The sequence below is a fragment of the Cervus elaphus genome, chromosome 16, assembly GCF_910594005.1.
Source record: "Cervus elaphus chromosome 16, mCerEla1.1, whole genome shotgun sequence".
NCBI lineage: Eukaryota > Metazoa > Chordata > Mammalia > Artiodactyla > Cervidae > Cervus > Cervus elaphus.
The window spans coordinates 13,341,698-13,362,130 of record NC_057830.1 but is presented as its reverse complement, the minus strand read 5'-3'; the positions used below and the strand labels follow the sequence as shown (position 1 = coordinate 13,362,130).

The window sequence follows — 20,433 nt, the reverse complement described above, 5'->3', positions numbered from 1 at the left end:
TTTGCCTCACCATAATGCCTGTGAAGACAGAAAGAGGGTTTTAAAATTCACTTTGGGCCACACTGTATAGACATGTCTTTATCACCTTTCTCACACTATCTTATGTCGATAAACTATAAAGCTCTGAGATAAACATTTGAGATAAAGATAACCTGCACTGGGATTCAGAGCTCTGATTTTCAATGAATTACTCAAATCCTGCTTTCTTGCCTGGGTCCCGTGTTCCAGATACTGGTTTCTGCACCTTAAATGTGTGACAACCACCACCCCAGAGCTCTGACCTGTGGTGACCTCTGAGAAGCAAGGCTGACCACTGTTTTTTCCCCCGTCTCTTGCCCTGGCTCTTCCTTCCTAAGCAAGAAAACTGGGTACAAGTGGGTTTGTTGCTCAGTCATGTCTGACTCTTTGCGACCCCATGGACTGCAGCACAACAGGCTTCCCTGTCGTTTACCGTCTCTCAGAGTTTGCTCAAACTCATGTCCATTGAGTCGGTGATGCCATCCAACCATCTCATCCTCTGTCATCCCCTTCTCCTCCTGCCCTCAATCTTTCCCAGCATCGGGGTCTTTTCCAATGAGTTGGCGCTTCGCATCAGGTGGCCAACGTATTGGAGCTTCAGTTTCAGCCTTTCCAGTGAACATTCAGGTAAAGCTGCAGTGTTTTCTGCAAACCCCAAAGACGCATCTTCCCACTAAACGGGCGGTTGCTTGAGGAAAGATGCAATCTTGACTCAGTCTTGTATCCACCTGGCCCCCGGCATGGTTCTGTGCATAGATCAGACTCTCAATAAACACCCGTGTTTCTTATTCTTCACTCTTCCTTGACGATGTCAGGCCACCCAGGGTTGGGAGGCAACAGAGCAGAAGGGCGAGCACTCGGGCCGCCTCCCTGCTCCCGGGCACCACGGTGGCACCGAGCCCTGACGCCCGTGCTCGGGGACTGCAAGGGCTGACAGGGCCCGGAGCCTGGCCGGGAACAGCCTTCCACAAGCCTACCGCAGGCACCATCTGCGTCTCTCTGTCTCGGCCTCCCAGTTGGCCCGGTGGATGTGAGCTGCGTTGAAAGCCTTACCACACTCCTCTCCAGGTGTCTGATCCCACTGGGCCCTCACACTGGCCTCGACTAAAACACAGCTTGGAGTGAATCCAGGCTTTATGGCACCTGGAAGTTTATACCATTTGGAGGTCCTCTTAAAGAAATAAAATGCAAAATAAATAAATAAATAAATACTACATTTGCAAACTTTAAAAAAAACACCAAGGACCCAGCCAGCACAGTATTAAGGCCTCTCCACATCACCATTCCACCCCCAGGTTATCAACCCTGCCAACCAGTTTCCCATCAACCCTACTCCTAGATCCAGCCACCAAAGTCACTGGATTCCATGTCCTCGAACTCCACTGCATCTGCCCCTCTGCCCAGGACCAGCACCACACTAGTTTGGATCCATGATACAGCTAACAGCCTCATGACTGTCCACCTTCAACCAGCCCTGAGCCAAACTCCGAGCGTCCAGTGGTCCTAGCTCCCTTCTCATCAGTCACTCTGCTTCATCCTCTCCTGAGCTGCATTCTGCTTCCCAGGCACATCTCCCTCACGTCTTCCTCAATGAGGCTGGTCAGTCCTCTGTCCAGAGTCAAAATCACCCCAGCAGCTACATCCCCCAAAGCCCCCCCAGATGGAAATCGACCTCTCCCTCCAACGAACCCCCACAAGGCTTCAGCTCTCTGGCTCTGATGATATGCCCAAGTCATTCTGCCTGGTACTAAGGTGACCTGAGAAGCGAAATGAGGTGGCAGAGCTCCCACAGGTCAAAAGAGCAAATGCAACTTGCTGGGCTCAGCCATCTCCTCTGCCAAACGGGGATGACGGCACTGCACTGCTGAGTGGTGTGGACCAGATAAGGATTAAGTGAGACGAAGGCTGGGCACACACTTGAAGACCCAGTGTTCTCAGCAGGATATGAGGACCTGGGACCAGCCTCGGCTCTATCATGAACCATAAATCCCCAGTAAGAGGCCATCTCACACCACGGTCATTTCAGACCTTCCTCTACCAGGGGCCAGCTGCTCCCCTGGCTGCAAAGATAAGATTTTGCCTTCCTTCCCATGGTGAGGTCCAGATCGTCCCAAGTTTTTCTCCAAATATAAGAGGAAGTAAAGTGTAATGATTAAGAACACATTTTACCCCACAATTAAAAAAAAAAAAAAGAGTATATGGAGTGTGATGGAATTTTTGTTGAAAGAAACTACTTTTTATCCATTATTAGCAAAAAGGTGGTAGGGATACCACCAAAATGTAAATGAAGTGATGATGTCTTATTGGAGGTATGATATGACTTTTATTTGGTATTTTTTAATTTAATTCCTAAAAAATTTTAAATAAACAGCATGCTTTCGAGTACAGAGCTGGTATGACACGATACTATTTCTTTTTTATAAAACCAATATTTTCATTATTTTTCCCTGTTTTGCTTCCTAGTTAAGCAACTAGGCTACTTTGTTCTCAATGCTTCAGGAAAGGTATGTTATAACCAAACACAGAAAATTAAGATTAAAAAAACAAAGATGCAGATGACGGATGCTGGAGCCACACTTCCCAGGTCCACCACGCCCTAGTGGCAAGGCCACAGATGGGACATTAAATTGTTCTGCACATGTTTCCTCATCTGTGCAATAGGGCAGTGGCTCCCTTATAAAGTTTTTGTGAGAATTAACTGAGGAAGTATACATGAAGTGTTCAGAACTATGTCTGGCACTGGAAGAAAAGCTATGACCAATCTAGATAGCATATTAAAAAGCAGAGACATTACTTTGCCAACAAAGGTCCATCTAGTCAAAGCTATGGTTTTTCCAGTAGCCATATAAGGATGTGAGAGTTGCACCACAAAGGCGGCTGAGTGCTGAAGAACTGATGCTTTCAAATTGTGGTTCTGGAGAAGACTCATGAGAGTCCCTTGGACTGCAAGGAGATCAAACCAGTCCATCCTAAAGAAAATCAGTGCTGAATATTCATTGGAAGGACTGATGCTAAAGCTAAAGCTCCAATACTTTGGCCACCTGATGTGAAGAACTGACTCACTGGAAAAGATCCTGATGCTGGGAAAGACTGAAGGCAGGAGAAGGGGACAACAGAAGATAAGATGGTTGGAAGGCATCACCAACTTGACGGACATGAGTTTGAGCAGGCTCCGGGAGTTGGTGATGAACAGGGAAGCCTGGCGTGCTGCAATCCATGGCGCTGCAAAGAGTTGGACACAACTTAATGACTGAACAACAGCAACCACTCCAAGTAAGCCAAGAACTTTGACTGCAGAATCCATCCCCCACAACCAATTCTGTCCTGCAGCCTTTAAGCGGTATCTCTGGAGGTTTCTGCTGCTGGAGCTACATCACATGTTGTTCTTTTACTGTAGATTAATTCTGTCTTGAATTCTGTTTTTCTCCTTCAAATTCAACTTCGTAGGTTAAACTTATACATGTAATCTCTGAAGATCCAGGTCAAGAGCAGACAGAGTAGACACAAGCAGGACAGCGGAGGCTCCAAAATCATTTATGTGCTGTGTGTGCTCCAGCAGGCTGCTCACCCTCTGTGCCTCAATCTCCTTATACTGTAAAATGAGGATGTTAATAGGAACTAACTAACTCATAGGGTTGTGAGAAATCAGTGAGCTAAGCCATGTGAAGTGCTTAAATCATAATGTAAATGGTCAGTCTACTCTGAAAACATGCTATGTGAAAGCCAGACTCCAAAGGCCACACATTCTATATGACTCCTTTTATATGAAATATCTAGAGTTGGCAAATCCACAGAGACAGAAAACGGGTTAGTGGCTGCCAGAGGCTGGGAAGAGGGGAGAATGGAGGATGAATGCTTAATAGGTTCAGGGGTCATGACAAGGCGCTGGAGCTAGACTGTGGTAATGGTTGCCTAACACTGTGAGTGGGTGGAATGGTTAAAACTTTATTTGCATTTCATCAAAATAATTAACTTATATGCAGAGTACATCATGAGAAACGCTGGGCTGGAGGAAGCACAAGCTGGAATCAAGATTGCTGGGAGAAATATCAATAACCTCAGATATGCAGATGACACCACCCTTATCGCAAAAGTGAAGAAGAACTAAAGAGCCTCTTGATGAAAGTGAAAGAGGAGAGTGAAAAAGTTGGCCTAAAGCTCAACATTCAGAAAACTAAGATCATGGCATCTGGTCCCATCACTTCATGGCAAATAAATGGGGAAACAGTGGTTGACTTTATTTTTCTGGGCTCCAAAATCACTGCAGATGGTGACTGCAGCCATGAAATTAAAAGATGCTTACTCCTTGGAAGGAAAGTTATGACCAACCTAGACAGCATATTGAAAAGCAGAGACATTACTTTCTCAACAAAGGTCCATCTAGTCAAGACTATGGTTTTTCCAGTGGTCATGTATGGATGTGAGAGTTGGACTGTGAAGAAAGCTGAATGCCGAAGAATTGATGCTTTTGAACTGTGGTGTTAGAGAAGACTCTTGAGAGTCCCTTGGACTGCAATGAGATGCAACCAGTCCATCCTAAAGGAGATCAGTCCTGGGTGTTCATTGGAAGGACTGATGTTGAAGCTGAAACTCCAGTACTTTGGCCACCTGATGCAAAGAGCCGACTCATTTGAAAAGACCTTGATGCTGGGAAGGATTGGGGGCAGGAGGAGAAGGGGACAACAGAGGATGAGATGGTTGGATGGCATCACCGACTCAATGGACATGGGTCTGGGTGAACTCCGGAGTTGGTGATGGACAGGGAGGCCTGGCATGCTGCGGTTCATGGGGTCACAAAGAGTCGGACACGACTGAGCGACTCAACTGAACTGAAAATAAAAACCTTTGCAAAACAGTAAGTCAATTTATTATTTTTTGTAAGTAATATAAATAATTACAACTATTACTCAAATTACTACATGAACCACTACTATGACATGGGATGTACTAAGTCCCCCAGAAGGCAAAACATGGGCGGGAATACTATGCAGTACAAGCAGGGTGGCGGGTCGGGACAAGCTTCACAGACAAGCTGGCATCTGAGATGGGTCCTTAGAGACAACTGGACGCTTATGAGATAAGAATCAGCCAAGAAGAAAGGGAATGAACAGCAAAGGTACAAAGTATGAGGGTGACAGCCTTGGGGAAGAACTGGGGAGACGGGAACGCAAAGTCTGAAAAGGGTTTTACATCCGGTGCCCTCACTTACCGTGGGATGTTGGGCAGAAACCTTGCTGCTGAACTTTCTACAAAACTGGAATGCCCACAGTTCTGTCACAGAGGTGCTACGAGGATTAAATAAAGCCACAAAAGGCGAAGCTTCATCCCAACCTAAAACACTGCACAAACATAAGGGACGTGACTATGCAGAGGACACAGCTTCTCAAACACAGCGGCATGCGGCATTCTATTTCCCATACAGGTCATCACAGATATTGAGTAAAGTTCCCTGTGTTATATAGTAGGTCCTTGTTGATGATCTGTCTTATATAAAGTACTGTGCATATGTTAACCCCAACCTCCTAATTTATCCCGCCCCCCACCTTTACCCATAAGTTTGTTTTCTAAGTTTATGAGTCTCATCCTGCTTTGTAAATAAGATCACTGGTATCACTTTTTACTGTAGTTTTTAACAAAAAATGAAACAGATGGAATAAAGCAGAGCCGGTCAGTAAACAGAATGAACTTCGGCTCTCTCAAAAACTCATCTGTGGGGCAGCGTTCATCCTGTGAAGTGAGTTAACAAGATAAATGACACGTAACAGTAACCCAAGTACACGCAATGCTTCTTTTCTCTTCTGAAGACAGCACATAATTTTTGCATTTTTCTTCGGAAGTCTCTTTAATGAAGAGGAGCTCTCGCCATAGCTTTGAGAACAAAGCTAAACGCTTCTGGACTTCAAAGCAAAGTCAGTCAGTCCTGTGTAGAATACTGAGGCATCCCGAATAAATGCTTCTGACCTTGGACTGCCTGGCTCCCGCTGAAACATCCCACGTACAGATCCCCTCTTCTTGGCTCCCTCCCTCCAGTCCCCCCCAACTCTGACCCCCACTGTCACTGCCCCCCAATACAGACTGCAGCTCACTAGGCAGGCGGCTTGGGCCTTGGGCCCCAGCAGACAGGAGCCATCAAAGGACTGGGATGACCTTCCAGGGAGTGCTGTGGGTTAATAACTAACCCTCATGCACCTTTACAGTGTATCGGGCTTTCCTGGATGAAGCCCACGCCTGTTTCACAGGCAGATGCTGGAGTGGGCAGTTTCTTCTGGGCCCTGGGGAGAACCACAGGTTAGTTTGGGAACAGGAAGCGGGGACCTTGGAGAGGCGGAAAGGTCTACCAATGTCATTGGGCCATTGAGAGGAGGAGCCCGGAGGAGCGTGCAGGGAACCGCTCTTATTACACGCTAATTACTGCTCATTTGCCACAGGTGAGCAGCAGCTGGCTGCAGAGCAGCAGGCGTGCTCCAAGGCAAAGACCTGCCACCCCAGAATGGCGCTCTGGACCACGTGGCTTTCAAGTGTTTCTTTAGGAGTAAAACCGAGTGGTTCCCACTGCCCCGCCATCCGCCCCGCCTCCTTTCTCTCTGCAGTGTTCAAGTGCATTGACTCTGCTCCTTAAAATGTCTGCGGGCACCTCTGGCCAGGAGATGGAGAGAAAGGACTCACGGGGGTGGGGGTGGGGAGCAGTGGGGGCTGGTGGGGGACATGTTCCGGAAGAATGTAAAGGAACCCAAACAGAAGTAAGATACAGAAAGAGAACCTCAAGGTCAAGTGTTGGTCACTCACTGGTGTCTGACACTTTGCAACCCCATGGGCTGTAACCTACCAGGCTTCTCTGTCCAGGCAAGAATACTGGGGTGGGTTGCCATTCCCTTCTCCAGAGGATCTTCCCCACCCAGGGATCAAACCCTGGTCTCCTGCATTGCAGGCAGATTCTTTACTGTCTAAGCCACCAGGGGAGACATTCAAAACTACGGTTATGGAGCTGATGAAGAACCAGAAGAAAAAGATACTCTTTTAATCAAATCTACTGAACACTTCTCAAAGATGAGGAATCTAGAGCTTTTCAAAGAAGCAACATCCAATGAAAGATAGGATAACTAGGTTCACAGACAGGGGCTGAACAGGGGCAGGAATCTTGCAAGCATTATCTTGAGCCTCAGAGCCTTTGAATATGCTGACCTGGTCACCAGGAGAGCTGTTCTCCACTGTCCTCAGAATTCGAAGCTTTCTCTCTGAAATTTTCTGGTTGCCCATCTTTTCCCTCCCAATTCTCCCACCTTAGCCCTTCCTTTAAGCTTATTTGAATTTCCCCAGGGCACTTTTCACACCAGGTGTAATGACTTGTCTCCACTCAAGCTTCTCAAGGACAAGGAACTTGCCTCACTGTTATCTGTGTGCTGAGTCAGATGCTTTAAGTGATGCTTGTACCAACTGTACCTCAGGGGAACCAAATGTTGAGGATGCCATCGAGGAAATCCACAGTGGCAAACTCTAAGACAGATGGCCCAACTCCTTCAACAAATGGGGAAGAAAAGGAGGGGAGAAGGGAAAACTCCAGATGAAGAGCTTCAGCTAAATTGTGGGGCAGAGAAAAAGGAGATAATGTTGGTCAAAGGATACAAACTTTCAGTCATAAGATAAATAAGTTCTGGGATCTAAATGACAGTGTGATGATGCAATAGTTAATTATAATGTAGAATATACCTGAAATCTGCCAAGATACACACACAAATGGTGACCGGAGAAGTGATGGATATGTTAATTACCACGATGTGCAGTAACCATTTCACAATGCAGACATATATCAAATCAACATGCTTTACATCTCAAATAAATAGCATTTTTATTTGTCAATTATGCCTCAATAAAGCAAGGGAAAATAACATTTCAAAAAATTCTTAAAGAGCTTTAGATAGACTAACAACCAAACACATTCAAAGGACCTTGGTGTGACAACCAGGCAGGAAAATGTGAACACTGACCACATATCTGAGACTAAAAGACAACTATTAATTATTTTTAGGTGTTGTGATACTATTGTGAATATTTTTTAGAAAACACAGCCCTTATCTTTTAGATAACTGGGATTTTGTTCTGGAAATTTTTTTAAAAAGAATCGGGAAGGAACAGATATAAGAATACAAATGAAAAGACAGGGGCCATATTGATAAGTGACGAAGTTAAACAGTGGGTACTTAGGTTATGTTCGTTATATGATGGGTACTTGGGGTTCTCTCTGCTTTTGACTGCACTTAAAATTTATAAATAAATTAATTAATTATTAAAAATGAATAACAACTGGAAGGAAAGTAGGCAGAACTGAATGAAGACTACACTTCCCACAACTGCTCACCAGCAGCAACAGACTCCAGCTAATTCACAGCGAAACGGGAGACAGAACGTTCATTTCCACTTCGGGAGGAAAGGCAAGGGGGACTTACATGGGAGTGTTCTCCCTTGTTCCACTGAGGTGAGCTCAGAAGAGGAAGTGGGTGTGGGAGACAACCTCATCAAGGCCAGCAGGGCAAGGAGCCGAACACAATGAGAAAAATATAACTCAACTAAAAACCAGGCAAACATCGCAGAACACAGCATACCAGGAGGAAGTACATTCATGGTCCATAAACACAGGCAAAGATCCTCAACCCATCCACAACTGGGAAAAAGTGAAGACTATAGTGAGTTCCCACTAACTCCCGCAAGACTGGTAAAATAAAACAGAAAAGCTGCCCAACGCCCAGGGCTGAAGAATGGATCAGCAGACGCTTTTATGTACTGCAGGGACTCTGGAAAACAATTTCATATGATCTTAAAAGGGCCTGCCTGCTGCCCTCCCAGCGACGGGTACATACCCAGGAGAGACGCTGGCTTGCAAACGTGCACCAGGAGACCAATTTCAGGAGGTTCAAAGCGCCATTTTTTTCCCTAATAGCTCCAAACTGAAAACATCCCAAATGTCCACCGACAAAGGATAAATATATTCGGGTATATTCATGCAGCACAGCAAGAAGTCCAGCCATCTCATCAATATGGATAAACCTCACAGACACAATATTGAGTGAAAAATCCATTTACTCTAAAGTTCACAAACATGCAGGACGAACAGTCTGTCTTTTAGGGAAACGCACACATGAGGCAAACCCATCAAAGAAGGAATGAGACAAACTTCAGGGGTGGGGAGAAGGGAAGGTGATTTGGGAGGAACATGGGTGGGGGATTAACAGCACTGGTGAGGCTCTTTGTGCTTCAGCTGGGTGGTAGGTACACAGATGTCTGTTACACTACTTAATTTTTTTAGTATGTATTTAATTTACTTATTTGGCAGCACGGGTCTTAGTTGGGACACATGGGATTGTCCATCTTTGCTGCAGGATATGGGGGATCTTTAGTTGCAGCACGTGGGATCTAGTTTCCCGACCGGGGATGGAACCTGGGCCCCCTGCACTGGGAGTGTGGAGTGTTAGCCACTGGACCACCAGGGAAGTCCCTACTTTTCCTTAAAACCAGTCATATTACAGATACTCTGTGGTATCTGTATTTCATCATTAAAAGATTTAAATACTGACTGGACAGAGGACTTGCCAACACTGAGCAACTCCGACAAAAGGCCAGACAACCCAGGAGAAGGATCAGCATGAAAAGGAAGAGCCCCAGGTGAGAGGAGCCAGGATGCCAAGAACAAAACCCGGAGCGGCAGAGGGGCAGGTGGGGGACATCCAAGTCTCTAAGGGCGGTGCCATTCGTGAAGGGCAGGGCGGAGTTAGGAAGGCCCAGACATGAAGGGAAGTCCGTAACTCAGATGAATCGGGCAACAAACTGCGGCGTGTCTGCACACCGGAACACCATTCAGCCTTAAAATGACCCACGCCCACCGGGATGGACCTTGAAGACAGTATGCTAAGTGACAGAAGCCAGACACAAAAGGACAAGGAAGGACTGCAGGACCCCACTTACGGGAGGCAGCTGGAGGAGTCAGACTCAGAGAGACAGAAAGCGGACTAGAGGCTGCCAGGGGCTGCGGGGAAGTGGGAATGGGGAGATGGAGTTTACCGGGCATGGTTTTAGTTTGGGGTGATGAAAATGTTCCGGAGATGAACAGTGGTGATCCTGCACAGCCACGTGCACGTGCTTTGAAATGTACACCTAAAATTGGTTAAAATGGTACAGTTTATGCTACTAACATCACAATTTTAAAAATCCATATTTCAAAGAAGTTGCAGCTGAGCAGCAAGCTGGAAGGATAAAGGAGAGATGCTACCAGGCCTACCTCAAGCCACTTGAGCACACAGAAGACATGACACAGATGACAACAGCATTCAGGCATGAAGGGGGCATGGAAGGGACACCCCAGAGCCGAGGGAGGCTGACCCTGCAGGCACCCGAGGAACCGGGCGGTCCACAGCCCCCTGGCAGGGCCAGCCTCCCCGGGCGATTCTGCCCCTGGGACCCAGCTCAGCGCCGGGAAGCAAAGTCGCTCCAGATGACCCCGTGGGTGGCACAGGGCCCTGGGGATATCACCCTCCCGTTCACAACTTCTAGAAGGAAATGCTGGGCACTCAGACAACAGTGACACTGGGGGAAAGAACCTACAAAACACGCTGAGAAATGGTAGCCAGAACCCGAATGCCAGAGATGCTGTAAAGCAAAGAGGCTGAGCAAAGACAGGGCAACTTACAGCATGACATTCTAACCTGTCAAATTACAGAGGATTCTGACCTTCCCAGGGAGCTCAGGAGAGCACACCTTTCACGCGCGAGGGGTAGGGCACTAAAGAATGGGTCAGGAAACCCAGATTCAATTCTGGCTCCACCCTACTTACAGCTGAGTGGCCTTGAGACCTGCATAAAAGGGATAATAACACCTTCCCAGACGGTAGCAATTAAGGGAAGTAACAGATTCTGCGAGCCTGGGGGGTAGGCAAGCCTAACAGGCAAGATACCAGGTGCTCCGTGTGACAACCTTCAACCCCAAGAGACAGGTAGGAACAGGTATTATTACACACACACAGGTATTATTACACACACACACTTCTTTAAGTAATTCAGAATAAGACAAAAAGAGGGCACCAAACTGGGTGAAAAGTATGTCTGGAAGGCTTGGATAAGAGGAAAAAAGTTTTTTTAATAAAAAAAAAAGTATATAAAAGGTTGCACACGTTTATAAACATGTATGCAAAAGCACAAAGATTGAAGGGAGGGAGTGGTGAAACCAACCAGTTGCTATGCAGCAGGATGGGAATATGTAAAATGTTTCTCTCTGTGATAATTTTAGTGTTGTTCTATTAAACACTTTTTTAAAATGTAGCCTATTTCCAAACTCCGTGTTGAAGAATTATGGGCCTCAAACCAGAAGGCTCTCTGGTTGAAACCACACTCACCCAGTATGACTTACAGGTGTGAATCCCATGCATGGGAACCCCAAGTGGCCTGGAAAGGGGGCCACCGTTCTGAGGCTCAGGGTCCCCATCAACCCTGGGGTAGGCTTCTCCCACCCCCCGACTCCTCCCAGGCCCAGTCCTGGTCAGAAGACCTTCACGGACACAAACCTCCTCTAGCTAGAGGCTAGAGTCTGCCTTAATATGTGACACCGGTGGGGTTTTTTAATCAGTCTGCTGGGACCTGATTCTCCCCTCTCACAAATAAGGTATAACAACGTAACCACCGAAAGAGGTTTGGTGAGGATTCACAGTCACTTAAGCACTTAGCACAGAATCAGCCCACTGTGACCCCCTGACTCTTACCAGCTTGAGACCCTCCTCTGTGCTTCAGAGGTTGCTCACTCACTCCTTCAAGAGTTGGGGGCTCAGCCGGCGCTCACAATCATCCCTAATCACAAGGAGCTGGAAGCCCAGCCAGTGGGGTTTCCCGGCTCCCACCCCTGCATCTGCACCTGCTGCTTCATCCACTGCAACGCCTTCTGAGCAACTCTTAACAGCGGAACCTCCTAGGCAAACCTTCTGGACCACTCAGTGTCCCTCGGGGCATCGAACCTTCTCCAAATCCAGGGCACGGTTCCAGCACTCACCCCCTCACCACCCCTCGTGGGGTTCCGAGTCATCTCCTGACACTGTCTCCACCCTTCTAGACTGGAACTCTCTCCCCCGTCCTGCACCCCTCCCAATGCTTCATGCAGGCTAAGTGCACAACCAGCCTTGGGTGACTGAAGAAAACACGGTGGCCAAACAAAAACATCGTGGGAAACAAAAATAAGCCAGAAATTAAAATCAAGAGGGACTAGTGAGATACATTCACTGTCGAGAGAAGCCGAAAAGGCTGCAGAATGAGATGAGAGGCCCTGGGGCAGAGGAGGCAGCCCTGGGATGCTGCAGGATGACCCACCCACTATGCCAGATCAGCGCAGGCTGGGAGCAGGGCCTGAGCTCCCTGGGCAGCTTGAGAGCCTCCCCAAAGCAGGTGTTCAGAACACAAGCCCTCAGATCCAAGGGGAGTCTGTGGCCACATCAACAGGACCTCTAAGCTGCCAGAAAGCAGAGGTGATTGGTGGCGAAGGACTCCAAGGATGAGGACCCCACTCCTTACCCAGGCATGAGGTAGCGTACAGCTCAGATGGCCACAGGGAGCTCCCCGCCCCAGCTAAGGATCCCAGGGGCTGTAAAGCAGTGGGGGCTATAAAGTAGTGGGGGCAGAAGGGTCCTACCCTAAAGAGGCCCAAACTTGGGGTCTAGATCCCTATTCAATTGTGCTGTGGAGGTGGGGAAAGAGACTTTACTGTTATCAACCCATATAAATTCATCATTTTAAATAACACATTCAGAACTAAAAACAAAGAGAAAAGTACAGATGGACACACACACACACCCCACAGTTTTAAAAGTGGTTATCTCTGATGAGATTGTAGATGTTTTTAACTTCTCCTCCATCTCTATATTTTCTAATCTTTCTGCTGCCAACGTGTTCTCCTGTGAAATGCAAGTGGGGGAGGAAAAACACATGCCAACCACCAAAAAAAAAAAAAAAACAAAACCCACCAAGATGAATCAGCAGCTGACCCTGCCCGCAGGCAGCTGCCATGGGCCCAAGGAGGAAGCCCCAGTGCAAAGAACCAGATTCCTGCAGAAGAAATGCTCTAGGCCACGTGGAGGAAGCTGGAGACAGGAGTCAGGCCAAGGAGAAGGATGGGACACGGGTTTTGAGGACAAGTTGTGGGCGGAGGATTTCTGCAGTGATGGAGTGGAGTTTTTTCCTAAGCCCCTGTGCAAGAATGTAGGAAAAAGGCTATCTCCCCGTATCACTGACCCGACCCCCACCACAATCTTTTGCTATTTCAGAATTAAACAGACCGGTGCCTTCATCCACCACAGCAGTGCACTAGGGACAGAACTCAACGAAGATTATGCACGTGAAAGCTCTTAGCCAGTTAATATTTGTTCTGTCCTGGACTTGCACAGGGTCACGTTCCTGGTGCTGGAGAGGCTGGCAGACACCCCCCTGCATATTAACACCGACAATCCGGCAAGTGAGGAACCGGAGTTAGAGAGGGCACCTCTGTCCCACTTGGGATGGTCACCATCCGCCTCTCCTGCCCTCTCCCCTTCCCCACCTGCCCTCCTTTGAAAACAAAGGTATGTTTTAAAAAGACACAAAACCATGACCCACACAGTCATCCAAGGGCCCCCATGGCCTCATTCGCAGTCCAGGAGGGATGGGAGCAGGTTAAGCCCTGGAGGGCCGCCTTGAGCCATTACCAGCCCTCAGAAGGAGGAAAAAGCAAGCCGCCTGAAGCCTGGGATAAGGCAGGGTGTTCAAGGCAGAGGGGACCTCGGGGGTGGGTGGAGATGAGGAGCTGCCTTCTCATGGGTCTTACGCAGTCCCCCACTTCTTCCCACACCTGAGAGTGAAGATACTCCTGTCCTCCAAGTTAGACCCCACTACTCACTTCCCCCACACTCAATCAACAGCCCCACCTCTGGGAACGCACCAGCATTCAGCCCTTTCTCCACCCCAGGCCCTCATCACCCCTCACCTGGATTACTTCAACAACGGAACTGTCTCCAGAGAGGGAATGGTCCCCATTCCCTCTCCCAGCCCAGCCTTCACTCTGGGGTGGCAAAGATGGGCTCCCTAAAGTGCTGGTGTGAGCCTGCCAAACCCCAGCCTGGAGGCTGCTGCCCCCATCCTCACCTTCTGCAGCCCTTTTTAATGCACAGGGCAGCTGCCCTCTGCTCTCACAGTTCAGAGCCTGCGGTTTGCAAAGGGCGTGAAGGGTCCACTGGGTTGCAATTGCACGCCCAAGGTACCAATTCAAAGTCCAGCTTCCTAGACTAATCAGAAATTCTGGAGGTGGGCTCTGCACAGCTACCTGAATGGGAGACAAGAAAATCCCAGATGCACTCTTTGTGTACACTGAAGTTAGAGAACCCTTTTGCTGGAGTTCCCCATTGTTTAGGCAAATACCGAGAACATATCTGGCCCCCTGCCATGATGCTGTGTTAGGACTCGGGCCAGCCACCTTACTGCTGATCCTACACATCTCCAAAGGCGAGACTGGTTCCCAAAGATGCACCTGCCACCTCCTCACTGAGTGACCAAGGGAGTCAATTTATATCCCCAGGCCTCTATGTCCCATATATACAATGGGTGCTTATGTGTTGTCTAGGGTCCCTTCTAGACAAACGATCTTCAATGTTGTATCATATATGTTCTGTTGGGTCTGAGGTTCCAGTCCTGCAATTCTGAGGACCGGCGTTTTTCTTTTTATTTGGGGGTGTAAGTCGGGGGTTGAAAAGTGAAAGTGTTAGTAGCTCAGTCCGACTCCCATGGGCTATAGCCCACCACGCTCCTCTGTCCATGGGATTCTCCAGGCAAGGACACTGGAGTGGGCTGCCCTTCCCTTCTCCAGGAGATCTTCCGGACCCAGGGATTGAACCCGGGTCTCCTGCCCTGTAGATGGATTCATTATCATCTGAGCCACCAGGGACTGGGGTGGGGGGGGGGGTAGCACTCTTTTCTCATTCAAAGTGAAACTTTTAAAAAGCATCTCTCACTACACCCAGCTTGCAATTTCTAATAAGGGAGAGCCAAGCAACGTTTAGCCTTCCTGGCACGGCTTTTTTTTTTTTTTTTGGCCAAGCCACGCAGCTTATGGGCTCTTAGTTCCCTGACCAGGGATCAAACCCAGGCCCTTGGCAGTGAAAGTGCAGAGTTCTAACCACTGGACCACCAGGGATTCCCACCCCTTTTTTTTTTTTTTTAATGTTCATTTCTGTGAATCCTTTTCACAGGCCAAAGAGAAGGCACAGAGATGTGTGTAAGATGACAGCCTCCCAGCAACCCTTCAGCACCCTGCTGCTTCCTAAGGCCTTTTCATAATCCGCCCATTTTAAAGGCCAGAAAATCGAGGTTCAAGGATGGCACAGCCAGACTGCACAACTCAAACGTGCACCTTCCCACCCCGAAAGCCTCCATGCTTGCCCTGCACCACCCAAGTCCACACGGAGCTCAGAGACCTCAGAGACGGTGAGAGCAACTGCGCCAAACCCCTACTGGCCAAGGAGGCATGCCCTGCAGGGCATGGGAGGGAGTGCTAATCAGCCAGCCACACCCCCTCCCGGCTCTCCACACAGAACTGCTGGAAGCCTGCGCATGCAGGGGAGGGGGGAGACGGGGCTGAGCAGCAGCCGCACGAGCAAAAGCGATGCCAGGGATTTAGTCAACAGAGAGCTAATATGAGTCAACAGCGGGTGCTGCTGCCAAACAGACTAATGGGATCTTCAGCGGCATTAACAGAAGGGAAGAGTCTGGGGCAGGCCGGGGGAGTCCTGCCCTGCTCCGGCCAGACCACACCTGAGGGCTGGGCCTGGCAGGGGGCAGGCTCGGAGGGGGACGCACCTTCTGAGCCAGCACCCAGGTTTCTGAAGAGGAGCGGCTCTGCGGGGGCACTCTGGTCTGTATGGTGGGCCAAGGCCTCCCCTGGGAGCTGGGTTGGCACAGGAAGCCCACTCCAGATTGCCCATTATAGATGGGTTTTCTTCCCCCCAAAGATCCTGATGCACAGCAAAGGCTAAGAACACACAGGTGTGCCAGAGAACAAGGCCCACCACCTGGGGAAAGGGGTTCCCGGCTCCATCAGGGGAGCATCACTGGAGAAGACAATTACATCTGCTTCTTCCTTTGTTATATATAACAGCGGGGCCGTGGCATGGCCAAGAAGTGGCTGACTCCCTGAAACAACAGAGAGTCTAAAAATGCATACGGGGTACTGGATTTGAGATCCTAGAGCCACAAGCATCCAAGTCTCCAGGAAGTCCTCCCAATTCATCTATCCCCAGCGCCCTATCTGGTGATCCTGTGAGCTCAGCATCACTTACAGTAAAAAGACACACAGCTACCTGTATTTCTCAAGGGCCTCAAGGCCACCTCTCATTCATCTTTGGGTCCACAGCCCAGCTGAAAACCAAGGTGCCCCAGCACAATCACACTGAGGGCCTTGTGTCTGAGGCACTTCTGGAACACAGGCATCCTGACTAGGGCTAATAAAACAGCTTATGACAATGCTTAAGCACGGTTAGTATGCTGAGCGAAGAATGCATGACGCTACCACCACCAGAGAATTTTAATTACAAAAGAGCCATAGTTAGTTAGCCTGGCAAGGGTGCTTTGCGCCTGAGCAAGTGATTGGAGACAGAAAATCCAGCTTAGGGAGATGGCGGTCAAAGGTAAATCCGGTGTGCCAAGCCACAAAGCCATCCCAGGGCCCAAGAAGCGGTAAAAATTCAGGAATGCAGGAGACGAGAATAATGACCGGTGGGACTAAATGCCAAAAAAGGACAGCATAAAAAGTGAGCCTGGTGAAATGGGGCTGAGAAGGAGCACACATGCTTAGCTTCATGGAGACCGGGCTGCTTGGAGCTCACGCTGTAACTCTGAGAGTTAATTACTGGCCCTGAAACTCTGAAGATGACTGTAGGAGAATGCGTGATGCAGTTTTAACACTGAATAAATCTTTCAGTCAATGAGCTGTGCTCACTGGTGATTCTTCTCCATCTTTCCTCCCCAAGCGAGAGCACAGATGACCAAAGCCAGCATTTGCTCTAGACCTGTCTTTGGGTGGCATATATACATATATGCATGTCTATATAAATAAAATTAGACGTTCACTAAATAACATCTTAAGGCATCCCATTGGACTTCCCTGGTGATACAGTGGATAAGACTCCGCCTGCCAACGCAAGGAACACAGGTTCAATCCCTGGTCTGGGAAGATCCCACATGCCGCCGAGCAACTAAACCCCTATGCCACAACTACTGAAGCCTGTGCGCCTAGAGCTTAGGCTCCGCAACAAGAGAAGCCACCGCAAGGAGAAGCCGGCACACTGCAAGTGATGAGTAGCCCCCTCCCCCCACTGCACTCTCTGCAACTAGATAAAAACCCAAGCAACAGGGAAGACCCAATGTAACCAAAAACAAGGAAATAAATATAAAAAAAGGGGTGGGGGGAATCTGCCATTGTAAGAAAAAGGAGTGAACTCTTCTGTCAAGTAGCCTTTAATAAAGTGAAGAAACCTTTAGCATGCAAAACCTGCCTCCCCCACGCTGGGCCAGAGCTCCACCAGCTGAGGTTAAGTCAGCCTTCGCATCCCAACCTGTTCATCTGGGTACCTGTTTGGGTCTATTCACCACGCATGCATTTTTACTGGGTCTGCATTTTTCATCTCCGAAACACCACTTAAACCTGTCGCAGAAACCTGACAGAAGCAATACATTTTATAAACGAATCATCTTGGGGGAACAGACAAGAAAATCATCAGCAGTGAGCGTTGTCAAAGTTCCCAACCAGAGCATTCCTTTCGCAGATCTGAGATGCAGAACGCGCCACATCCTCTCCACACACCAGCTGCCCGCTCCAGAAGCAACCCACTCACCTCTCCTCCACTCTGCTCGGCCCGCCCCCCTCCCCTTTTTCAAGCCTCCTCTCCCAGCTGAATAAAAAACTGGAGAGGCCGGTCTTGGAAAAACAGTAACATTTTAATACTATTTTAAAGACAACTGCTCTGAGCCCTGGAATGTTGGCCCCTTTTCCGTGAATAAAAAGGCCCCCGAAGGGTATTATCGTAACAAAATGATATCCTATGGAGAGCACTAGGAACCACAAAAATAAAATCGCCATAAACTGAAACTGTCTCAAAATTAAACCTAACACAAGGAAACATTAAACCGCAGGCCAGGCGGGCTCTGATTTTTCCATCTAAAACCCTTACAGGTTCCCAGCCAGTTCTCTCCTGATGTCCAATTTCCCCCACCCGAGAAGGTCTGAATGCTTTCTTTAGAAGTCCGGGTATGTTATTCCGCACCACCCCCCCGCCCCCGCTTGAAACCTTCGGGACGATCTGTAACATTCATCTAAAGCTCAACCGCTTCTGTGTCCTCAGTCACACCCAAAGATTCCCAAAGGCAACGTCTGCCGCAACGCCGGGTGCACAGTAGGCGCCCCATTAATGGGCGGATTCGATCTGATCAGATCTGGCCCCTTGGGCTAGAAAGACCCGCTGGTGGCCGGACGCCCCGGCGGGGACAGCAGCGCCAGCCGAGCTCTCCGCTGCAGGGGGCGGGGAGCAACCACCTGTGGGCGGGTGGCCCGGGCTGAGGCCGCGGCGCAGCCGCCCTGGGGTGCCTCCGCGGCTCCCCGCACAGACCCCGGGGAAAGTCCGGCGCCCCAGGCCCGGGGACACCCGGGGGCCGCCTCCCAGCGGCCCGGAAGGGGGCTCTGCCGCTGCAAAGTTGACCCGATCAGCGAGAGTCGGTTCTCGAGTTAGCTCCCAAGTCGCCCAACCCCCTGTGAGGCAGCGGGCCAGAGGGGCTGTTTAGGATGGGATGAGGGGGTGGGGAGCGCCCAGACGGGGACTGGAGAGAGCAGAAATACTCCCCTGACTCCCTCTCAAACTTGGGGCACCTGCCGGCCAGCAGGCGAGGGGGCCTCCCTCCCCTGCCTTCCCACCACGGCCTGGTGGCGAGTCTGTGGGGGCAAGCAGGCTACCCCGGGGCAGCCCCGCCTTGTTTTGACATTCTCTAAACGACAGCCCAGCACCAAGAAGGCCGCTGCAGGAACCCCAGGGACCGAAGGGGAACAACAGTCACCCCCAGGGGGCGGGGACTTGGGACTTGAGGGGGCGCGGGCCCAGGGATGGGGCCCCCCGGAAGAGACCAGGATGGGGTGGCCCGAGAGGGAACCAGGACTAGGTGTGCGCGCAGAAGGGGGAGGGGATCCCGGAGAGGTACAAGGGGAGCGCCCCAGAGGGGCGCGTCGGGGTAAGGGAACTGCCCCGCGGGCCCCGGGGTGCCAGCGGCCCGGACCGGCTCCGTCACTCACCGGCAGGTCCACGCTCACTTCGGTACCGTCGAGCAGGAAGACGCGGCAGTACAGGGTGGCCTTGGAGGCTCCGGCGGCAGAGATGTGCACGGCCGCGCCGCCCGTGAGCAGGGGCCCGCCGCCGGCCGGGAACACGCTGCCCCCGGGCGCGGCGGGCAGCGTGGAGACAGCGGCGGCCGGGCCCCCCCGGGGGCCCCCGTCGCGCTCGTCCCCCAGCCCGGCGGCCCCGCGCCCTGCCGCGCCCCGCGCGTAGCGCTGCATGGAGCGGCGGCCAAAGGTCCGGCGCAGAAACCGCAGCATCCTGGCTGGGGGCGTCCCCTGCCTCCGCCCCCTGCGCCGCTGCCGCTGCGCCGCCGCCCGGGAGTGCCCCGCGACGCCGTCAGTGCCAGCGCCCGCCCGCGCCTCCTCCCGCCGGCTGCGGCCCGGGGCTCGCTCCCGCCGAGGCCGAGGCCGCGCTCCGGATGCCTGCGGGGCGCGCCGGCCCGGCCAGCGCCTACTGCGAGTGGCCGCGGGCGGGAGGGCGCGCTCGGGGCGGCCCGGCCGCCGTCCCGCCGCCGCCTCCGCCGCCACGCGCTCTGCCGGGCCGGCGGCCTGCGCTCGCGGCCGAGGGGCCGCTCCCGACGGCCGGCCGCTGGCGGCCCGTGGGGCTGCGGGGGGCGCGGGGGCGGGCTGCCGGCTGCTCCCGCGCCGCGAGCCGGCCGAGGGCCAGCCGGAGCAGAGCGCCTGCGTGCTCCTGGCGCGCTCGCTCCCACTCGCCGCGCCCGGGCCCGAGGAGGCCCCGCCGAGTACCCGCTCCCCAGGCGCCTTTTCCTGCGCCCGCAGCCCCCGCCTCCCACCTGGGAGGCTGCACCTCCAGCCGCCGCTGCCGCCGCCGCCGCCGGGACTGCAGCACGCCCTCCTCCCTCGGGGCTGCGCCGGGTATTTGCAAACCGAGTCTGTGCTGCCCCCTGCCGGCCCGAGCGCCCCCTGCTGCTGTAGGTGTGCTCACGTGTGTACACGTAGGTGAGCACACACGTGTTTCCGGCGCCCCGAGCCCTGAAGACGCCCGGGAGTCTCCCCTTGCCTCGTTTGTAAACCCGAGCTGCA

The 20,433-nt window shown here is 51.2% G+C and overlaps 1 protein-coding gene across 8 annotated transcripts in view; it reads right to left on the bottom strand.

Annotated features, from left to right (window-relative positions):
* The window catches only part of EPB41L4B (erythrocyte membrane protein band 4.1 like 4B), a 137,815-nt gene extending 118,031 nt beyond the window's left edge, over positions 1 to 19,784 (bottom strand). For 5 of the 8 annotated variants that reach the window (XM_043927716.1, XM_043927720.1, XM_043927722.1 and 2 more), the window contains exon 1: positions 19,348 to 19,784. In XM_043927716.1, the coding sequence (XP_043783651.1) occupies positions 19,348 to 19,647 (300 nt within the window). In that variant the 5' untranslated portion in view covers positions 19,648 to 19,784. The remainder of the gene's footprint in view (positions 1 to 19,347) is intronic. The other 3 variants (XM_043927723.1, XM_043927721.1, XM_043927724.1) reach the window with 1 other exon arrangement.
* Positions 19,785 to 20,433: the final 649 nt, after the last annotated feature.